The sequence below is a fragment of the Ictalurus punctatus genome, chromosome 13 (genome assembly GCF_001660625.3).
Source record: "Ictalurus punctatus breed USDA103 chromosome 13, Coco_2.0, whole genome shotgun sequence".
Classification (NCBI taxonomy): domain Eukaryota; kingdom Metazoa; phylum Chordata; class Actinopteri; order Siluriformes; family Ictaluridae; genus Ictalurus; species Ictalurus punctatus.
This window is the reverse complement of record NC_030428.2, coordinates 20,717,501-20,740,262: the sequence shown is the minus strand read 5'-3', so window position 1 is coordinate 20,740,262 and position 22,762 is coordinate 20,717,501. Positions and strand designations below refer to the sequence as shown.

Genomic DNA, 22,762 nt, shown 5'->3' with positions numbered 1-22,762 from the left:
ACCAGATGAAGTCACGACAGTGGGAGCAGTAGGTGGGCTGTCTGAGGTATGTGGCCATAAACTTGTGTCCGTTCACCTGATGGACACGTCTGCGTACTGCCCCCTGACGCTTACGGGGTCGCATGCGCTCACGGAACACTCGTTCTTCATTTTCCCCAGATGTAGCAGCTGTCAGAAACAGAGTGACCCAAGAATTAAAACAATGAGACAAACACTGAGCTTTCAGAATATATTATATAGGACTATAAGAGCCGTAACGATAGGGTCTGTGATTTTTAAGTTTTGTAATATTTGTCAACAACCTCCTCATGTTTCACTACCTGTCAATTAAGTAGATTATGAAAAATATGTGTGGTGCCACAGGCCAAATAATAAACACAACAACAACAAAAACAACAACTAATAACTGACTATAGCTTTAAAGCACCTTTAAATTCTATGGATCTTCATACAAAAGGGCGGTATCTGGGTCAGGTTCTACCCCTTTCCTCCTACATCTGTCCACATCCACATACACACCCTCTCACATACAGAGTGAAACATCTCCAGCTGTAAAGTGCACTGGGGAAACACACCCAGTTGTGTTGTGGCTCTTTTACTCAAGCACACTGTTTGAGGTCACCTCAGGCAGCAGAGAATGAGAACAAACACATCTTTCATTCCTCCACCTAATTGCCATCCTAGAGGTTCTAAACTGTGTGTGTGTGCATGTGTGTGTGTGTGTGTGTGTGTGTGTGTGTGTGTGTGAGTGAGAGAGAGAGAGAGAGAGAGAGAGAGAGAGAGAGAGAGAGAGAGAGAGAGAAACCTGAGGCCTGAGAGCACCTGACCCAGCATGTGCTCTGTTCAGCCATGTGCCTTAACACTGGTCAAATCACATAGCCTGAGGGACATCACAATGCATGGAGAATAGCATTGACTGGACTGAGTTCTCTGTGTGTGTGTGTGTGTGTGTGTTCATGCACAATTGTACATTAGGACCTGGCATTAAATCCATTCTGTTCAGAGGAGAGTTAAAATAACAACCCAGTTTCTTTTTAATTATAGTCAATGACCTATCTGTTGCATATTTTCTTTTTGTCTTTTGGAGCTCGGATGAGACTCATACAGAAACTTCTCAGGTCATGGCTGACTCACATTTACAATTTTAGCCCTGATTAAAGTTCCAGTGTGTATTAGGTGTAGATGAAATCAGATCATTTGTTAGCTTGTATGTGGATTTGACTAGTATTAATTATTCATTGCAATTTTGTTTACTGGTGACCTGACAACAGCTGTCACTGATACAAGGTAAATGTTCTGTCATTAAGGAATTTATTTGGTTTCTTATTGGTGGCGTTCGGGATTGGACAGCATTGTCTCAGGCTGCAGTTGTGTTTGTGATGTTGGTGTTGAGGGATGGATTGAACTCAGTCAAGAAAGTTTCAGGCTACTGGTTGGTCTGGTCTGATTACAATTTTACTCTGTGTTTGTGTAGATGTTATCGTATGAACTGTGTATGAGCAATTCTCGCTTTTACAATAAAACTCCTGGCAATGGGGAATCATACGATGTGTGTGTTCTGTCTCACTTTACCTTCTTTTACAAACATATGCACCATCAACTCATCTGATGCCTCTTTGTCAGTTTCGTGTCAGTAATCTGTTGGAATGTGTTTCATATTTGCATATGTGTTGTTCAGTTTTTTTGGCAGCAAGGGCAGCTGCTAAGGGGGAGAGGACTTCAGCGGGATAGATGTGCTTACATAATGCTTTATCTGATTAGAGAGCAGACTGTAACAGAGTGTAGGAAAACAAATCTACAAACCATCAGTGATGCCCAAGCTACGATACACAGCTCATTTTGATATACTGTAATACACAAAATCACAAACACACAGACATACTCAAACACAATCACACACGTACACACACACACACACACACACACACACACACACACACACACACACATACACACACACAAAATACATGATACTTGAATACATTGCTATTGACAGGACTATAATGCATCTGCTACATCTTCATATATAGGAACAGTTAAAAAAAACACTTGACATCATCAAGGCTCATGCCTTAAAAACAAAAGCAAATATACCTAGTAAATACATAGTATCAAACTTAATAAAAGCAGCCCAGTGCTTAGAATTTATAGGAACCTAACAGTACACACACACGCACACACACACACACAAATATAATTTTTGAACATATAATTGTCTAAGTCTTAAATCTTTTTTGCAAAATAGAAGAATAAAACCCTTACATGAAGAAATGTTCAAACATTTGAATAATAAAGTGTATCTGTGAGTGTGTGTGTGTGTGTGTGTGTGTGTGTCTGTGAGTATCTGTGACTGTTTACGATGTATGCTTCTGTGCTATTTATTTATTTATTTTTACCTCCAGATGTTCCTCCAGATGCTCATCCATGGCTGTACAAAATATGTTTTTACCATGAACACACACACACACACACACACACACACACACACACACACACACACATACACACACACACCCTTGTACAGATAAAAAAAAGCATGACATTGGTTCAGTTAAATTGAGTTTCCATCTGCATAGCTTCATTAAAGTGTTGAATCTCTGCATAAGGAACAATATAAGGGACTCTGCCCAAGATGGAAAAATGGCATTCCAATAAAGCACGAAGTAACCTATAGTAATGGAAACCTATTTTTCAAATAAGCAATGACATTCAAAGAGCTTACTCCACACCTTAAATATTGTTCAAAAGTCTGAAAGTACAGACCTCCAAACAGTTAGTGTAACCTCAAAACGGTGCAGTTTCTCCACAGCCAACATGATCTTACTGCTTAAGATTTACATGATTCAACTCATAACTGACAAATAAGATCAGAATTACAACTTACACCTTCTTACCGCAAATTTTTTTTGCATTACTTTGGCCATCTTACTGCTTCTCTTTAGAATGGTAAAAGACATAATACACAACTTAGAAATGTGAAGCTTTTAAATGTAAACACATCTAAATACAGTCAGTCTGTCTCCCCTTGTCCCTGTCCTCTTAATCCCTCATGCCTCCTCATCCTCCCCCCTCAATTTGAAGTTTTTACGTCTCACTCTCCTCTCATTAAATTCCCTCCCTTGTCCCTCTGTCTGTCAGCATGGAGTGGAGGATGAATCATGCAGGAGGTTGAGCTGATGAGAGGGCAGGCCGAGTGGAACAGCGGGCCATGCTCGCCCACTGCCAGACTGCCAGAGGACAACAATTCAACTCCAACACCACTTCAGTCCCAGACAAACCATAAACAGGCAACACAAGCACACTCCAAGCCAGCCACGGTTCAGCCACACACAAATGAAAACAGTGCTAATCAGAAATAAAGAGAGTGAGAAAAATCACACATCTGCTGGAAACACAATATAGAGCCATATTATAGCTTGAGGTCAATCAATTACACTACAGCTGAAACTGATCAAACAGAGATGGATTCATAGTTCAGAGCATAGATGTTTACACGTTATTAAAAATATGAGTGAAATTATGATAGTAAAAGCAAAAACGATATGGCCCAGTGATATACTGGTTTGATCCGGTTGGCTCTGGACCAACACACATCTCACGACTTACCACTGTGTTTGGCAGTGTATGGCATATTTAAAGGAAATTAATGTTACTACAACAACATATACAGCATGTAGTCAATCAATCAATCAAGACGTGTTTTGTGTGTAGAGCTAAACAGTTTTGCACCGAAGCTACAAGCTTGAAGCTAACACTTAATGGAAGTTCATCTCACCCTAAAAATCCATCCCCAAATCCACATAAACTTTTATACCAAGGACATTCCATATCTACACCTTTAAGTTCAGAATGGAACTATTAGATCATACCTTGAAGTGTTTTTAGGTGGAACCTAGGGGTCATTGCAGTTGTTCTTTTACAGGGTGATGTTTTATTCATGTTTATAGATTACAGTAGGCCACATTAAGCCACATCAACGTCTGCAGAACCATTATTGAAGAACTGGATGCAGTTTGATGCCTGATTCATTCTGATGCTCTACTTCTGTTGGGAGCTTCCTGCACTTCCCCAGATGGCCCCACATGGATATCCTAACAAATTGCACTTCCCAAAATATTTACAGAAGTGATTTTAGGTAAAATTGTCTTCTATTAATTGCTAGAAGAAAAACTGAAGAAGCAAGACACCACACATTTTGGGTACAGGGAACATTGTGTAAATTGTGTACATTTCCTGAACTATTCTTTCACAATGTTCAGTGAGAGCTATGAAGCCCCACCTAATTTGTCTTCCTTAGAATAAGACTGACAGCAAAGAAACAGAAAGAGAGAAGGGCACCGAGATTCTTCAATCTCTATCACTCTTTCCCCCAGAAACATACTGGGAGCTGGCTGAGGATGAATACAGGGATATGATGGACATGCTGTGTCTAGAAGAGATGTTATCTAACAAGCCATCTGGCAAATATCTCTCTCACTCAACATATTAAACAGAGAACTACTCCACTTTGAAGTAATACTACATTTGAAAAACTACAATTTCCATGAATACACACACACACACACAAACACACACACACACAAACACACACACAAAACAACAGTGTGCACTCTAACAGGATTTTCAGGTGCTATAAGCATGCTGGAAACAGATTCTAAACAGATGAGGACTTTGGACCAATCCGTTTTACATGCATGTCTCTCATCCCTTGGCCTCTTTCTCTCTTTTCCTCTCCAGACCTTGTTCTTGCCTTTTTTTTCCATCCCTGGAAACCTGTGAGCTCACAGGCTGGTTTCCATGACGACCCCCGCAATCTAAACGATCGGAGCGCCAGGGCTGCCCTGCTGTACAAACATGAGGAGAGAGTGGAAAAGACCCCGAACACACTCGTGCACCGATCGATTCAACATTGACCGAGATAGCAGTGAGGATCTGAACAGGGGTGAGGGATGGAGAGAAAAGAATGATGGGATAAGATTAAGCTTAAAAGAAATCACTGAGAGACCGAGAGAGAGAGAGAGAGAGAGAGAGACAGTGAGTATGCCTAAAAATAGACCTCTCGCTCCACCACTCTCTCCAGAGCCGCATGCGTTTGCATGGTAATTGGTGATGGGTTGCACACATTAGGAATGAATTAAGCCTCAGAGAAAGTTTAGGTGAGGCTAGAAGAGGACACGGGTGGGCACAGAATATATAATGAGTAAAAAGAGAACTGAAACTGTGGAGGTTTTAGCTGAAGCATTGGCTCATCTCATCATATTTTTTGCAAAAATATGTACTCATTAAAAGTATACATTATATATATATATATACTCAGCAAAAAAAGAAACGTCCCTTTATCAGGACACTGTATTTTAAAAATAATTTTATAAAATCCAAATAAGCTTTACAGATCTTTATTGGAAAGGGTTTAGACAATATTTTTCATGTTTGTTCAATTAACAATAAACAATTATTGAGACACTTAAGACACTAACAGTTTACAGGAGGTAGGCAATTAAGGTCACAGTTACAATAACTTACTACTTACTGTTACTTTTAATATTGATCCGTCCTTTGTGGGGGAAATAAGTATTGAACGCGTCAACATTTTTTTCAGTAAATATATTTTCAATGAGGTTATTCACATGAAATTTTCACCAGACATCAGTATTACCTCAATAAATCTGGAAATATAAAGAATTCACAACATTAAAGTCCATAAATAACGTTATGTGTAATAAAGCAGAATGACACAGGAAAAAAGTATTGAACACGCTAAGAAAAGGCAGTTCTGCAAGGCAACCCTATCTTGCAACCCTATTGTTGCAAAACATATTGATGTAATCGGATACAGGCACATTTCAAAACTTCTGAATCCTCCAGTAAGCACCATTGGTGCCATTTATCCGCAAGTGGAAGCAACATCACGCCATCATCAACCGGCCACGCACAGGAGCTCCTCAGAAGACTTCTGACCAGGGAGTCAGGAGAATAGTCCACGAGCCAAGGACCACTCGGAAAGTGCTCCAGAAACACAGCAGGTACCGTCGTCACAGAGAAAACAATAGGCAATGCACTCCACTGCTCACGCTCACCCTGCAAGACTCCATTACTAAAGAAAAGGCATGTTGAAGCTCGTTTAAAGTTTGCTACAACTCATTTGGACAAGCCTATGAAATATTGGGAGAGTGTAGTCTGGTCAGATGAGAGCCAAATTTAACTTTTTGGCTGTCGTACTACACACCATGTTTGGAGAAGAAATGGCACTGCACATCACCCTAAAAACACTATACCAACAGTGAAGTTTGGAGGTGGAAGCATCATGGTGTGGGGCTGATTTTCATCGTATAGTACTGGCAGACTTCATATAATTGAAGGAACGATGAATGGAGCCCTTTACCGGGAGATTTTTGAGAAGAATCTGCTGCCATCCACCAGGATGATGAAGATGAGACGTGGTGGACCTTTCAGCAGGACAGCGATCCAAATCATACAGCAAAAGAAACTCTTAATTGGTTTCAGAGAAAAAAAATCAAGGTGTAAGAATGGCCCAATCAATCACCTGACTTGAATCCAATTGAACAAGATTTAAAGACAATTTGTTTAGAAAAATGGGCCAAAATCACACCTGAATACTGCGGCCGATTGATTTCTTCATACAGGAAGCGTCTTGAAGCTGTCATTACAAACAAAGACTTCTCCACTAAGTATTAAAGAAATTTCAGTTAGCATGTTCAATACTTTTTTCCTGTGTCATTCCTCTTTATTACACATAACTTCATTTATGGACAGTAATGGTGTCAATTCTTTATATTTCCGAATTTCTTGAGGTAATACTGATGTCTGGTGAAAATTTCATGTGAATAACCTCAATGGAAATCTATTTACTGAAACAAATGTTGACACGTTCAATACTTATTTCCCCCACTGTATATAGACACAGAGGTATGTAATTTTCCAATCGATGGTCAGCAGCACACATACAGTCTGAACGTCCCTAGGATTCCAGTTAACTGTGTGTGTATCTGTGTATGATAATCCATAGCTTAGTCTTACTTGCTATTTTGAGACACATAAACCCTGGTCAGCCGATATAATGGACCCGACAGAACCGTTTCTCTTCATGCACATATACATGCATGCACCACACAGACAGAGAACACACCAAGAAAGAGACAAGAAAGAGACACACCACTAGTGCACACAAGTTCCCCAGTCGGTGTTAGTTAATTAATTTATTCTTGCTCATTGCTGTAGTTAGTGACAGGTCTATATATAAAAGCAAGAACATGAACATGTACTGTGTGACAAACTCTTCTCACGTCACACAGTCGCAGAACATCTTCTTTATATCTCTATAACATCTTCTTTTTCATACCTCCAGTACGGAAGTGTGTGTGTAACTCTTAGATAGTGATTCCCTGAATCACACACATTTAGGTTTAATTAAGCACTGGTCTGATATGCTTGTTTTAGCATCGTGACAGAAGGACAGATAGCATAAATAGTCCTCTGATGTAATCAGTGATGATCAGGAATAGACCAGCCCAGATGAGTTGCACTGAGTGAATCTAGTTTTATTTGCTTCAATTCATACCCTAAGGAGGCAACATACAGGACCCAGCATCTTTAACTTTAGCCCACTTTGTATGAAATTCAGTTTTTCTGCGAAAGGTTTTTTGGCAGTACAGAGGAAGATGAGACTGCTCCAAATGGGACTCACTCCAAATCTAATAATTACATAGAGTCTGTCTTTCTGACACAGGGCTTGTAGAGTCAGCAGAGTTTTGAAAGGAGATCAAATTCGTCATCTCTGAGCCTGAACTACAGTACTGTTGAGCAGGACAGGGCCAAGCAGGTGGGATTATGGGTAATGGTGCAGGGATTGTGGGGAGTTGGAGTGTGAGCTTTTCAGGAGTGAATAGCTTGAGGCATCACTAAAATAGCTCAGCTTCCCCCTCACAGCGTTGGAGAGTTTCTTGTGTGTGTGTGTGTATATGAGTGTGTGTATGAGTGTGTGTGTGGGTGTGTGTGTGTGTGTGTGTGTGTGTGTGTGTGGATGAGCATCCGTGTGTATGTGTGTGTGTGTGTGTGTGTGTGTGCGTGTGATCGATTGGTCTGTCTGTGGAAACAGAAAAAGGTATCTACTTCTTTTTTCTATACTGCCTCAAGGACACTGCCCTCTTTAGTTGCCATGGGATTAATAAAAGGGTCATATTGGGGTCACGATTGGGGAAAGAAAATTTGCATGTTGGACATGTATTTTTTCATATTGGCTTAGGCAGGCGTACTGTAAATAATCAGAAAGGAGTTATGTGTAAACTAAGCATTAGTATGATTTCAAGCAGTAGTACTAGGGAAAACATAAAGTCAATAAAGAAGAATAGAAGAAATGTCTGGAAATTAGAGGGTTATTTAAAATGGCAGCTATTTACCAAGGGCAAATAACTATCCACCCATCCATTCCGTACCATTTAGCCTACACAGTATTGTGGGGGAGCCTGGAGCCTATCCCAGGGAACTCAGGGGACAAGGTGGGGGACACTCTAGACAGGGTGCCAACCCATCGCAGGGCACAATCACACACATATTCAATCAGCCTACAGCATGTGTCTTTGGACTGGGGGAGGACACCGGAGTACCTGGAGGAAACCCCTGAAGCACGGAGAGAACACGCATACTCGGCGCACACAGCGCAGAGGCACCAAGGGCAAATATTATTTTGTAAATGAATGACTCAGTTGGTGTGCAGGATGCAGTCATTTATCAGCAGAAAGTAAACAAAGAGAAGATGCATGTAATAAATTCAAACTAAAGTTTAAAAAAAATTAATTTCATAAAATCCACTATATGTGGAATTTGTTATACATCACATCCTTATACATCACAACTGGACTTTCACTGCAAGTGTAGACACTTTTGTCCTGGTAGAATATCATTTGGTTGAAATTCTGGGAAAGTTTTAGACACACACTTTTATGCTGGCACTTCATAATCATTAATCATGAAGAGATGAAGTCTAAAAACAAGCCAGAGTTGAAATCCTATGGAAAGTACCAGAAAATTACAGGGAAACTATCCAGAGGGCTCACGTGTGAACAGTAACCTGTACACTACTGGGAAAAAAGAACATGTCAACCAATTGCACAGAAAACATCAAATATTCCTTGAATGAATGTCACTATGAGATGCATCATTTATCATTAAATCAACAGCAGACTCCAACAGCATGGTGTAAATAAAGAGAAGATGCAGGTGACTGACAAACTCGACTGTATGAAACATAAAGTCCATTAATCTACTGATTTGTTACATTTCAATTGATGTCTAATGCATGCATCCCAGTAAAATACCATTTTAAGTTTGAATGATACAAAGCCCAAACTGGTAAAGGTATGCTGATATGTAGGGATGCACCGTAATGAAAATTCTTGGCTGAAGCCGAAACCGAATATAATGAAAAACTTGGCCGAAAGCCGAAGGCCGAATACGTTTTTTCGCGTTTTTGCCATTTTTTTCACCATTGCATAAATTAAATAGTCAAAATGAGCTTTTTACTATTTTGTCTTGCTTTTCAGAGAAAAAAATCAATTACAAAATCTACAATTTCAAAATATTTATTTAACACTGAACATTTTTTTCATTCCAGCAGGCATAGGCTACCAACAAGGCACAATATAACTTTAAATAAATAAATGAGTAAAATAAAAATATTTGTATGTGGTCATCTTTGAGCCTCCTTGAATAGCTGATGTTAGGCCTATAACTGACTGCTGAAAGAATGGAACACTCTGTAGCTTACAACAAAAAGTGCATTAAAAAGTGCATTGACAAGAGTGCAGAAAACGGTTCTATTGGGTTCTATATGGCTGATTATATTGGGGATATATACCGCTCGCGTCCCTGTACACCTCGCGGAGTATTATAGTAGATATAGTGTAGTTAGATACGTTGTTAATGTTATGTACCGTGATAGATTTAGTTAGTTTAAACTATAGATTAGTTCATTTAGTCCCCGCTGGTTTTTCCGCTCCCTGTCCATAGTACTAGTTCACGTTTCTTGTGTTGTGTTTTGACCCTGTTTTCTGTGACCGCGACTCTGATTCCTGCTTTGCTCCGTTTATGCCTGTTTGCCGATCGCCCGACCCTTTGCCTGTCTTGACTACGTTTTTGGGATTACGATTTGGATTTGTCTGCCTGCCCTTAAATAAATACGTCTTTACCTGCTTCCGTACTCTACTCCCTTACGTCTCGTGACGTGACAGAATACTCTGGAACAGAAACAAAACAAACGCACGTGTCCACAGTAAACTTCTGTCAACATCCGAAGTGCACATAGCTCGTGCATGCACACCCCCCCTCATCGAGGTCGTGACATTCGCGCGTCTCACTCTGGGTGCTAGGCTATTTGGCGTGTCATCAAACACGTCATTGTTTGGTCAAATTTATTCGGCTTTTTCACTTATTTACTGAATAATTTTGGTTACCGAACATTCGGTGCATCCCTACTAATATGTCCTAGGTTTTATTGTTAACATACTGTTTGTGTGTTTATCTACTGGTGTAATCATTCTCACTCATTCTCTGGCCCATGTTAGATCACCCCAATCAGGCAAAACACTGCACTCTGGGTCGATGGAGCAAATCAACCAGAAATCAATGAGCATGTGAATGAACAGAGTCACACTGCAATGGGCTTCCTGGAACAGAGGAGGGATCGTGACCCGGGCTTAGCACAGGCCTGTGCACGTAAGACCATTCAAATGAGGCGTGAATGATGCTGCACTTTCATTAACGGTCCATGCAAAGTGACCAGGCACTGTGCACATGGTGCCATGCCCACACATTAGCACAAAACGGCTGTTTGCAGTCAGACACAGACAAGCTAGAATTAAACTGAAATTAGTTACCAACACCACGTAGCAGGGGCCTGTGATTACAGTGTCAACCACACACCACCACCATTATCGTTTTACACACTAATCATCCATCTGTGTGTTTGTTTTTGGTGTGTGTGTGTGTGCTAATCCTGGCAGCATCCTCTGGAATTCAGGGAGATATTATCTCAGGATGTTGGTAAACCAGCTCTGTTTAAAGCCTTATCAACGTTAGAGCTGTCAGAACAAATTTATATTTGAATTTTCATAATATTTCTGTATCTGAAGGCAGAAGAAAAATATTCCATTGTTTGAGGTCTCATGTGTTCCTATTAGTTACGCAACAAAATACACATTTCCTTAACTTTGTGCTGAAATGACCCTTGCATTGCTTGTGGCAGGAAACGAGCTGCCAGTAAATGGAAGACATTTATGGCATAGTTTATTTTCATATTTTTAAACTGACTGTCTAATGAAATATAAACATGACCAAGTTCTAAACAAAGTTATTATACCTACAGTATATCAGTAGTTCATTTCCAACAGACACTTATCGGAGTCACTTATTGGATTTTTCTGTGGTTCAAAGTTCAAAGCCATTCTATTAGGCATTTAGTACACTACATAGCTTTTTAGAATATCACTATATTAAATGTCATGTAGTGAGCTTTTATAGTGAATAGGTAGCCATTAGGGACTTGGCCTAACTGCATGTTGGAGTGTCGAAAAATAAGCGCACACTTATATACCAATGACATTACTACTAACATTACTACTAGTTAATAAATAAAAACATAAACTAAAGCATTATATTTTGTGATAAAATGATAATATTGATAATATTGATTTTTTTTCCTTAATAATAATAATTTTTTAAAAAAAATCACTTTCACCTTTATTCATCCAACCCATTGTAGGACACAATCACACAATACAGACAATTTGGAAATGCCAATCAGCCTACAATGCATGTCTTTGAACTAGGTGAGGAAACCAGAGTACCCAGAGGAAGCCCCAGATACACTGGGAGAACATGCAAACTCCACAGACACAGGGTGGAGGCATAATTCAAGCCCTCAACCCTAGGGGTGTGAGTCAACCATGTTAACCACTAAGCCACCGTGCCTCCCACTTTCCCCTTTATCTGATTCAAAACATAGTGTTGCATGACTACTTACAATATTTTTCTATGACACTATAAAATTATAGGCTCATTAATATGACAATTACAATGTAAGAGTATTTTTGACCATCAATAAACACACTATTTCTGCTTTGTGCATTGCACTGTGATTTTCATAAATGGGATGCCCTGTGATAAGCCCCTGACTGCCATATTATTCAAGCTACAAAAGAACAAATCAAAGGACTGCAGGTAAATCTGCATGATCTGTTTTAGATGTGCTTTTACATTTGAATATAGCGAAGTACAATATAAATGCTGCATTACTGTGTAAGTTGAGGTGCTTTGTATATACTGCTGGATGGCCAGACTCTGATGTTCAGTGCTAATACTGACACACACAAAGTATGAAGGTTTAGAATGAACGAGTATCTGGTGAGACAATTTGATGAAGTTATGATTGTGGCTCAGTTATTGTAGCGTGCATATGGTCAATACAGAGGTGTCAATGTTTCAATGTTTGGAAGATAAAAGTTTTGATGTGAAAACTCCATTCTCAAACACATCTTTACACAAATCGCTCACTTTTTTTTTTAAGTTCTGAGAGTGAAGGCTGTGTTTTTTGATCTTGTGAGAGAAAATATTAAGCTTCTGAAGAAACCCAAGATGAGCTGAAACGTGTGCATTTGATATCCTGAAACTGATATGTGGTGGTTCATTAGATTTGCTCCAGTGCACAGGAAGCCTGTGTGTGCCAGTCTGCAGTCGAGAGCTGCAATACTGCGTGGGAGCTCTTCAGGTTGCTCAGACGCTATGATCCTCGCATTTCCGGCACCCACACACACTTTCAGAGTTTAAAAGAGTGGGATTTCCCTGCAGATAGCTGCCACTTTCTCCAGCACACACACACACACACACACACACACACACACATGTTCCAGCCAGGCTGACAAAGGAAGTACCAAACCTGTTGGTCTTATGCAAATGTATTAGAAAGCAGAAGTCCAGTGTAAAAAAAACAGAACCTTTCAGAGCAAAAGCTGCTCCAATAAAGAAAAGACGCATTGACGCAGTATTGCCTTCCTGCATTTAGAAATTTTCAAGATGTTTAGTCAGGAAGCACCTAGAATCTGGATGTATTTTACCTTCACTGGAGGATCCTGACAAGTCGATGATGACATAGACTTTGCCCTCAGGCTCCAGGTCAATCTGAGGAGAGAACACACATGGGATCAGAGATTAGAGGACTTGTCGTCTGGCAAACATCACTTTAGCTGATGGATTAGAAGATTATACCATCACTGTGACATCAAAGCACTTTTTCACTACCCATTGCATAATGCATAATGCCATGCATCTCATCAGCCTCTGTGCTTTATGCCTATAAACGTATGCATAAATATTCAACAATTTTTAGCGTAGTCTATTTACTAATAGAGCAGAAAATATGTTATATACTTACTTTCAGTCTATGTATATTTATGCACAATAATGACTTATAATAGGCTGTGTATTTTTGCACTTGTTATCTTTTTTACAGTCACAATCTATTTTCATCTAGCATAACAGGATAAGTATGCCGGATTTGCTTATCGTGCTACACTGCCATACCACTGCATCTTCATCATGACCCATATAGCTGTTTCTCTCAGTTATGGCCATGCTGAGCTACAGACATTTAGCATGGAGAATGCTGATGTTTTATAAATCCACTTCAGATCGTTTGCACTACCACGATGCCCACCCTGCCATCGGCACAGCATGGGGCAGCTGAGCCATGAGAGGGAGAAGCTTCACGCTGACAGAAAACCACTGCTTAATCTCATTATGCAGCAAGATACAGTCAGAGAAAGAGAGCGCAAGATGAGGGGGATGGAAAGAGTGAAGGCTGTGGCATGTCCAATAGCTGGAGGAGGATGGAGTTGTCAGGAAGATGGCTGAATCAGGATACTTGGAAGGTTCAAATAAAAACTGTGAACAAGATTATTTCTAAATTCAGCACAATTGCCTATTTCCTATTTATCATCATGCACACAGACACAGACACCAGCACACAAATAAAATCACCATACATTACCCCACATTCCTAAAAATAAAGGTTCTTCAATGGTTTCTACAGCACCATAGGTTCTGCAAAGAACCTTCTTCTTGTCAAGAACCATTTTCTATTGTGTAAGGTTCTTGAGTTGAGCTATATGGTTCTTTGGAGATTTAAAAAGTTCTTTATAGTTCATTATAGATTCTTCCCTTAACATGTTAAAGTGACTCATATAAAGTTCTTTGTGTGACTGGAAAAGGTTCTCCTGTCATCATGTTTAAGAACCTTACTTTGTTTCCTTAAAGTATTAACTAGTGTTTTTTTTTTTTAGAGAACTTATAACATGGTTCCTTGTGGCACTGCTATGAAGAACCATTTGTGGGCTCTGAAGAAAGTAAAAGTTTCTTTGTACAACTTTTTGTTTCTGATTGGAACTTTTATTTTTAAGAGTGTATCTGTTTTCAAACTAGGGCTGTGCCATATCGTATCGTCCATGAAATATCAGTACAATTCCTCCCCACGATAAGAATTCGTCATCCCGTGATATTAACACTATAGTTAATGACGTGTTTACATGCCGCAACGTGCGCATCTCACGTGTAGAACGAGAACAAGCATGGTTCCAGCTGTAGATGAGGAAGAAGAATGAATCCCCTAAAATGTAGCTTCCTCTGTAATATGGAAGTGGTTCAGAAACAGAAGATCTGATGTGAACAAAAAACGTCTGTGATTTGTAACGTGTGTCAACAAATGGTGGAAACACATCAAATTTGTTCCACCACCTCAAGCAAAAACACCAACCAGGATATGAGAAAACCTAGAAGAGAAAATGTCAACAAGTAACACAAAGCAAACTCCTTTCATTCAGAAGGGTATTGTCAGCACGTTTGCCTTTTGCACTCGCTATGATTAAAAAAGAAAATGCTAATAATTTATTCTTTTAATTTATATAGCACTTTTTCTAAGCACTCAAAGTGCTTTATAGTGTATTGGGGGGAGGGGGTCTTGGATGATGATGCAACGGTAGCCGTAGTGCGCCAGAACGCTCAGAACATGGAGAGGAGAGACTAATGTAGCCATTTCAGAGATGGGGCCATGATAGATAAAAAGCCAATGGGGGAATTTCATCAGGACACTGTGGTAATACTCCTACTCTTTATGAGAAGGGTCCTGGGATTTTTAATGACCAGACAGAGTCAGGGCCTCAGTTTAACCTCTCATCTGAAAGGCCGTACTGTTTTTACAGTATCGTGTCCCCGTCTCTATACTGGGGCATTAGGACCCACACAGACCACATGGTGAGACCCCTGCTGGCCTCACTAATACTACTTCAAGCATCAACCTAAAAAGTTTCCCCCCAAGGAAATCTCCCATCCAGGTACTACTATGCAACCATGCAACTGCTCCAAGGCGATATGGCTCTAGCAGATCAAAGACAGCCCTGCCAGCTATGTATGAACAGCGTCGCAGTAGGTTTGGAAGAGTGATGGTCAGAATTAAGTTTGAATTTTTGTATCAATGTTTGTGTTTGCACAGACCTCAAGACAGTATGCTGATGTGACTTGTGGCATGTTGAATGTTATTATTTTCATATGGTCATTTATAACATTATAGCTGAAAAAAAAACATGAGATATTGTGATGCAGTTTTAAGTCTATATCGCCCATTCCTACTCATCAGAGATAATGAAACATTTTGACATTTAATTTGCTTAAGCAACGTTAATTCTGAAAATGTGTTGAAGCCGTATCTCTAAAGATCAACTGCCTTTGACCACACATACTGTCTGTCTGTTCCACTAAATAAAGCCTGTAATAAAGTGCTGAATTTGATTACCAAGGGTACCCAACAGGGACATATGGGTAGAGCTTGAAATAATACAGACCACTGCTCAAACACAATTGGGACAGAATTGTCATAAATATTAGATAGATAGAATAGCTTCTATTCACTATTGCACAACAATCTTCAGTTGTAAAATACTGATTATCAGCTAAAGTCTCACTTTTCAATTGGTTTTTATCCACTGGCATTTAATGAGGCAATAGAAAATTTCAAAAGAAAATATTATTTTAGCGAAAGGTTAAAGTATTCTCACCCTTTATTTGGTTTGCTCACAACAAACCTACTGTGTCTTGTGTCTAGCAAATGCTCTGTGATGTTCATAAATGACCGTGCAACATACATTTTAAAATAAAATAACCTATATGCCTGTTTTTGTGTTTGTGCTAAAGAAAATCTCCTTGTGCTACTTGTGCTAATCACTAATCCTCATAACCCCAACCCTACAACCTCCAGAGAACTCCTCCTGCTTTTTCAAGGGTACAGTTATGTAGTGGGAAGTTCACACAGGTACTCGACTAGAGTTCTTTGAGTTAGCAACCACACCATACTGTATCACAGGGTCGGGTGTGAAAGGGCTAGTTCTTTCTCTCTCTGCCGTTTTTCATCTTTGGAAATATTTCAGTAACCAATCAGAGCAAGTCTAGGAGCAGAAACAGAAAAGTTTCTGCACTGTCGGCTGATTGGCATTTCCAAATTGTCTGTAGTGTGTGAATGTGTGTGATTGTGCCCTGTGATGGAATGGCACCCAGTCCAGGGTGTCCCCATGTCTTGTGACAGGGATAGGCTCCAGACTCCCTGTGACCCTATGTAGGATAAGCGGTACGGAAAATGGATGGATGGATGGATGTACACTATTTATATAAATATCCATGATTTAACAGCAAATTACATCAAAAATCCACAAAGCATGCAGTGTGTCTGGAAGTAGTCTCCCTGCTTCTCAGAGAGACAAAAGTCTTACTGGAAATGTCACTGTGGAATAAACTGAAAAACAGATTCCCTGTGAATAGCTGATGATGTCATTTAGAGCACAAACGAAGCGATGACATGTCTTTCATCTTGCCATACAAGCCCCTCCCCCTTCTGATGATGTCATTAGATTCCATTCAGATTCCATGTAGCCTCTTCGAGCAACACTGTCTCTAAGTCCACTAAAGGCCACTAAATATAGCAGAGGAAGGAAAAGCTTCTGTTTGTGTGTGTGTGTGTGTGTGTGTGTGTGTGTGTGTGTGTGTGTGTGTGTACGTGCTCACTTGTCCCACGTGTGCAATTTTCTCTGATGATACTGTCTGTAGCCTATAAGAGGGGGTAAACGCTTTGCAGCTAAACAATGTTGGCAAGACACAGTTGAGATTCTCTGGCTCCGCGTGAGTATGCGTGCATGTGTGTGTGTGTGTGCGTGTATGTGTGTGTGTATGTGTGTGTACAAAACTAAGTGCATGCTGTGTCCTATTTCCCAAAGTCACTCTCATCAGAAGGTGCTGGAGGACTGTAGACGGTAGTCAAAGCACAACTTGTACCTTGCACACACACACACACACACACACACACACAATTACACACAAACACACGTACACAAATAGAGTGCAGGCAGCAGCGCGATGCCCCAGCGATGGCCTCGCTTCACTTCACACACCCAGAAAGTGCTCACAGCCAGGCCAAACAGCGCTTCAACTACTCACCCTGAACAACACACACACACACATAAACAAAGCCTAGAGTCACCAGAACTCTGTCTTCCATTACTGAAAGTAACAAAACCTGTGGCAGAGAACCACACATTCTCACATGGATGGTAACTAAAACACTAATCTACATTTTTAGTGCTACTGACATTTTCATTGTTTTCTCGATGATTTCATATTCATTTCTGCATTCATAATGTTCAGTACAGTTCATCTCTGGTTATTTTAAAATGTCATATTAAAAATACTATTTGTATAAACTCCACCAAAAAGAAACATGTAGTATGTGAACCATATAACAACTATTTCTGGTATAGCTTTATATCTGTAGAAAATAAATGCAATGTGGTCGTTTATTTTTCGAACCGATATTTCGGTCTCTTTGTGTTATTACAGTAATCATTTTTTTAAAGATGTGTTTTGTTTTACGGTGAAGCAGCAAAGAACATACCAAACAACTCCTGCTGCAATCATAACGCCTGTGCTGTGCACATTCCAGGACTGAGTCCTCTTAACACACCTGTATACCGTAATGATTTATAATCTCACTATTCAGTGTCACCCAGAAAAGGATGTGTTATCTTTTGAGTTTGGTTCCTCTCAAGGTTTTCTTCCTCATATTGTCTCAGAGAGTTTTTTCTTGCCACGTTCACCATTCACTTGCTCATCAGAGACGTCAAGCTACGTCTGGATTTCTGTGAAGTTATCTCTTTAATTGTGTTTTGTTAAAAGTGTTTACTTTTAACAAAACACAATTAAATATTTACAATTAACACAATTAAATATATACAAATATAAATGAATTAATCTGAATTAATCTGAGTTGAACTGGAAAATTTAAATTTTTTCTCCACTTCTTGACTAACAAATTCGAAGATGGTGACGTTTACCAGTTTGTGTTGTTAGTGTGTCAGGTTTTAAGGTTTCTAATCAGTCCGTAAAGGATTTCGTGGAGTTTTGTTGTGATTGTGGGCACCAGAAATGCTTGATTGTGCTGCAGCCTTTTTCAAAATTTGTGATACAACTTGCAGAGTATTTTTTTTTTGTGCCTTTTTGCTGAAAAGTACTTCAATTGTCAAAACTGCAATTGCACAAAATTATACAGATCTTTTAGCTGTACTCATGTTCGACGCATGAGAATCAAACAGGGCTTTGGCTGAATATGCTTTTTGTGATGACGACACAAAACTGCAGAAAATCTGCGGTAATTCTTTTTCAAAAACTGCACCCTCCTCCTAATATTGATGACTTTGCTGCAATCGCAAAATCCTGGAGAGACATGGTCAGTCGCATAGTGTTAGCGAGTCTTTACTGATCACATATACATATGCACAGTGAAATTCTTTTCTTCATATACCCCAGCATTAGGGATTTCACCAGAACCGATACTCCGGTACCAAGTTGGTACCGACATTCTTAACACGTGATGGTACTTGTTTTTCTGCAGTAGTCTTAGCACCGTTTGTAACGAAAGTACCGAAAGTACCAAGGTTGCGATTCTTCCAGACCTGATGGGGGCAGAAAATATGCGCAAGTGTTTTAGCCGGTCCACAAGTGGTGAAGAAGAAGAGGAACGCCTACAAGCACACGGAAAAACTACAGAAGTTTAGCTTAGCTTAACAAGTTTAGCTCTGCCCTGACTCGTTGAGAGGAAAAGAGAGGAAAGCTAGTATCGGTTTCCGCTGTGTAATCGATGCTATCATTCATTTCAAACAAAGCGAGGAAACACCTGGAATTTGGTGAAGCACCTGAAAGATGGTCCTATATTATATTTGTTTGAGGAAGCTGGCATTGTTGCTGTGAAACCAGCTAACGTTATGCTCCATGTAATGTTAGTGATAGCCTGTTATTTGTTAACAATGCTAACACACTGCAATGTTATAAACTTCCTCCAAATGGGCCACCATGCATCGCCATTCAGCCCGTGTCCTGTCAGCTAAATGTAGCTACTGTGACTAATAATTATTCAAACATTCATGCTTTTAATAAATCGTTTTGGCCTGCTACCATATCAGTGAATTTAAACTAATGCTTGCATTCAGAGTATAAGCTGTCTGTATGTGTGTGTGTGCGTGCGCACGTTTAGGAGCGCACCACTGGAGACTCTTTGTTATACAGTGTTTGATAACTAAGATACTCTCCCTGCTCCCCTCTCTCTCTTTGCCAGTATCAGCCTGAGGAGGATGTCCTCCAGGAGAGTTTTTAAATTTTATTTCTATACCACACCATGGTATCGGGTATCGTGCACTTTTGGTGGTATCGGTACCGACTACTAGATTTTTGGTATCATGACATCCCTACCCAGCATGTTAGGAAGCTGGGGTCAGAGCACAGGGTTAGTCATGATACAGGAGCAGAGAGGGTTAAGGGACTTGCCCAACAGTGGCAGCTTGGCAGTGCTTGGGCTTGAACACCCGACCTTCCGATCAGTAACCCAGAGCCTTAACTGCCAAGCCACCACTGCCCAGTAAGATTTGTGACTGAGGTCTTTGATTAAAATTATACCACCACAAAGTAAGTCCCATGAAGTGAAGAGAGCAATGCCATTTGACAATGCATCAGTGAACAAACCTTAATATTACTCCATTCAGTTCTTATAATGCCTCCATGCTCTTACAGTGTGGTTTAAATTCGATAATTGATGCCATTGTTTGTTTACTAGTCTATTGCATATAACCATTATACAGTATATCATCTTCAAAAAATAAAATATGCAGTTGGTCAGTGTTTCTGGAAGTATTGACAATAACCACAATATACTGAAAATCCTTCATGTGACATTTAACAGAAATGATCACACTAACAAAAACATCTTGCCCATTCGAACAACAAAGCAGCGTTCAAGAGGCAAACCATCAACACTGAGCAAGCAGCACGGTGACAGACCTGTCAATCAGCTGATTTGTGTCAGCTAAATAATGCAAAGCAGCGTTGCTCAACACCGGCTCACATTGCACACACACACACACACACACACACACACACATATACACACACATGCATACATACAAAGAGTAGAAAAACAGAAAAACAAAGTGTGCAAATGAAGTGAAGTCAAGGGATAGTGAGAGCAAGATGAAGAGAGAGAAAGCGAGGATTTTGTGTTTGTGTGTTTATAAGCATGAAAGATACGGTACAGGGATTAAGCAAAGGATAAATTGGGTACAGCAGCAGATCCTCTTATGCAACACCCTATGCTCACTCTTATCCCTTGCACACGCACGCACACACACACGCACACACACACATGTATATACATATACGAGAAAGATGGCCATCAGTGTATGCATATATACCTATACACTTAATATACGGTATGATTGCAAGAAAAGCCCTATTCCTCTGCTTGACCTTCTGACACCATCTAAACAGTTAAAGCATATCTGTGCTTGATATACAGTCAGTGCATGTGAACACGTATGAGAGATTTTAGACCTAAAGGAAAATCTTTAGGAAGTATGGCATTCACCCATCCAGTACAGCTCCAGAGATGTGTAGAATCGATGCCAAGATGCACTGTAGCTGTTTTAGCAGCTCATGGTAGCCCAACACCTTATTAAACCATTTTGTTGGGTTTTCCTTTCATTTGTCACCCATCTGTATGGTCATATGTCTGTGCATGTATGTGTGTGTGTGTGTTTATGCGGATCAGCCAAAGAGCTTAAACGGGGAGGAGCTGTTGCCACTGCTGTTTGCCAATCTGTACATTCTGCACTCTCTTGCTTGCACCAGTTCTGGGGAATACACAAATCGCTCATCTTGTACTCTTCTCCCATCATCACTTCCGCACTAATTCGCTCTAAACTGTGCAAACACACACATACAAATAAAAGAAAATAAACAGCTTACACACGCACCATACCAAATTTCTTCAAAACACATTCAATTCATTTCTCTACTGTCGCTTACGCTTGTTCAATTTGAGTTTCAATATTCACTGTGTTATGCACTTAATACTGTCTTATTAAGTAAAAGGCAAAAACGACTTAGTCATGTAGTAATATTTTTTTACATAAACGACTGTCAGAACCTGGGATGTTGTAATTTGACTTATTTTGAATACTTCTTTGATTTAATTTTGATTTGCCCTCCCATACTGATACACATCACAAACCAATGTGGCATAGCTACAAAAACAGCTGATACACACATTTCTTACATAGATGTTGAGTATTACCAAACTGAGTGAGTTAGAAGGTAACGTGTTGCATGAGATTGACACTAATCTTACAATTAACGATATAATTATGAATACTTAAATCTTATGATACAGTGCTTTTAACTTCTCTATTCTGATTGGTCGGAAGGTGCTGATTAATTTTCTATAAAAGCAGTTCTGATAATAGTGCTGGCTGTAATTCAGTTTACAGAGTTATATTAATGTACTGATTCTAATATATAATTTCTGCAGTAACATGTAAGAGATGGCAGAAGCTCGTAAACAAATAAAAAATGTGTTTAATCATAGATGCGGTACATTTTCTGTGACGAGATGTTTATTTAACATTTTCGGAAGGAGTATCCAGTGTCAGGGTTTTCTAACAGTGAGACGTATGGCTCTTCCTTTAATGTTTTCCTACACAGTAAAGCAGTCCCCCCAGGATTTTGTGATTTTGCAATTGAAAAGAAATGAACCTAAAATCGAGCAAACTCCACAAAGTTCAAAAAAGGAGCTTTTTCAAAATTGCCGCAGATGTTCTGCAGATTTGGGCCAAGACACGTCATGCGACGTCATCACAACGTTCATTCAGCTAAAGCCCTCTTTGGATGGTGGGGGAACAATAACAGAAATGAACTTGTTTCAAGGATGTTCCATTAAACATACAACTATAAATGCATCAAATCTATGTATAGTATCATTCTTCAACAAATAAAAAATGGCTAGTGTTTGCAACTGCATCAAACCATATATTCATTGATTATTTGCATGACAACATGTCCCTACATTACAGACAAATAGTTGGACTGACGTATCCTGAAGTATGGACAAATGTTTGCAATTCCAGTTTTATCAATATCTGTGCAGACTGATCCTGATCGTGAAATTACAATTGCACATGTGTATTTATACATTCATGAATTTTGACTAACACAGCACAATCTTGCATGTAAACATGAGCACAAATTGGATTGGATTAAGCATTCTGCCATGGATCTACTAATTTGTCTAACTTAGCAAAAAAAAAAAAGTTTGCAGAACGTTGACACAGTT

General features: G+C 39.6%; 1 protein-coding gene across 1 annotated transcript in view; it reads right to left on the bottom strand.

The window, feature by feature from the left end:
* prkcea (protein kinase C, epsilon a) overlaps nt 1-22,762 on the bottom strand; it is a 68,637-nt gene that overhangs the window by 33,528 nt on the left and 12,347 nt on the right. The window contains exons 2-3 of the mRNA XM_017484202.3: nt 13,128-13,191; nt 3-168 (exon numbers count right to left, since the gene is read on the bottom strand). Of these exons, the coding sequence (XP_017339691.1) occupies nt 3-168; nt 13,128-13,191 (230 nt within the window). The remainder of the gene's footprint in view (nt 1-2; nt 169-13,127; nt 13,192-22,762) is intronic.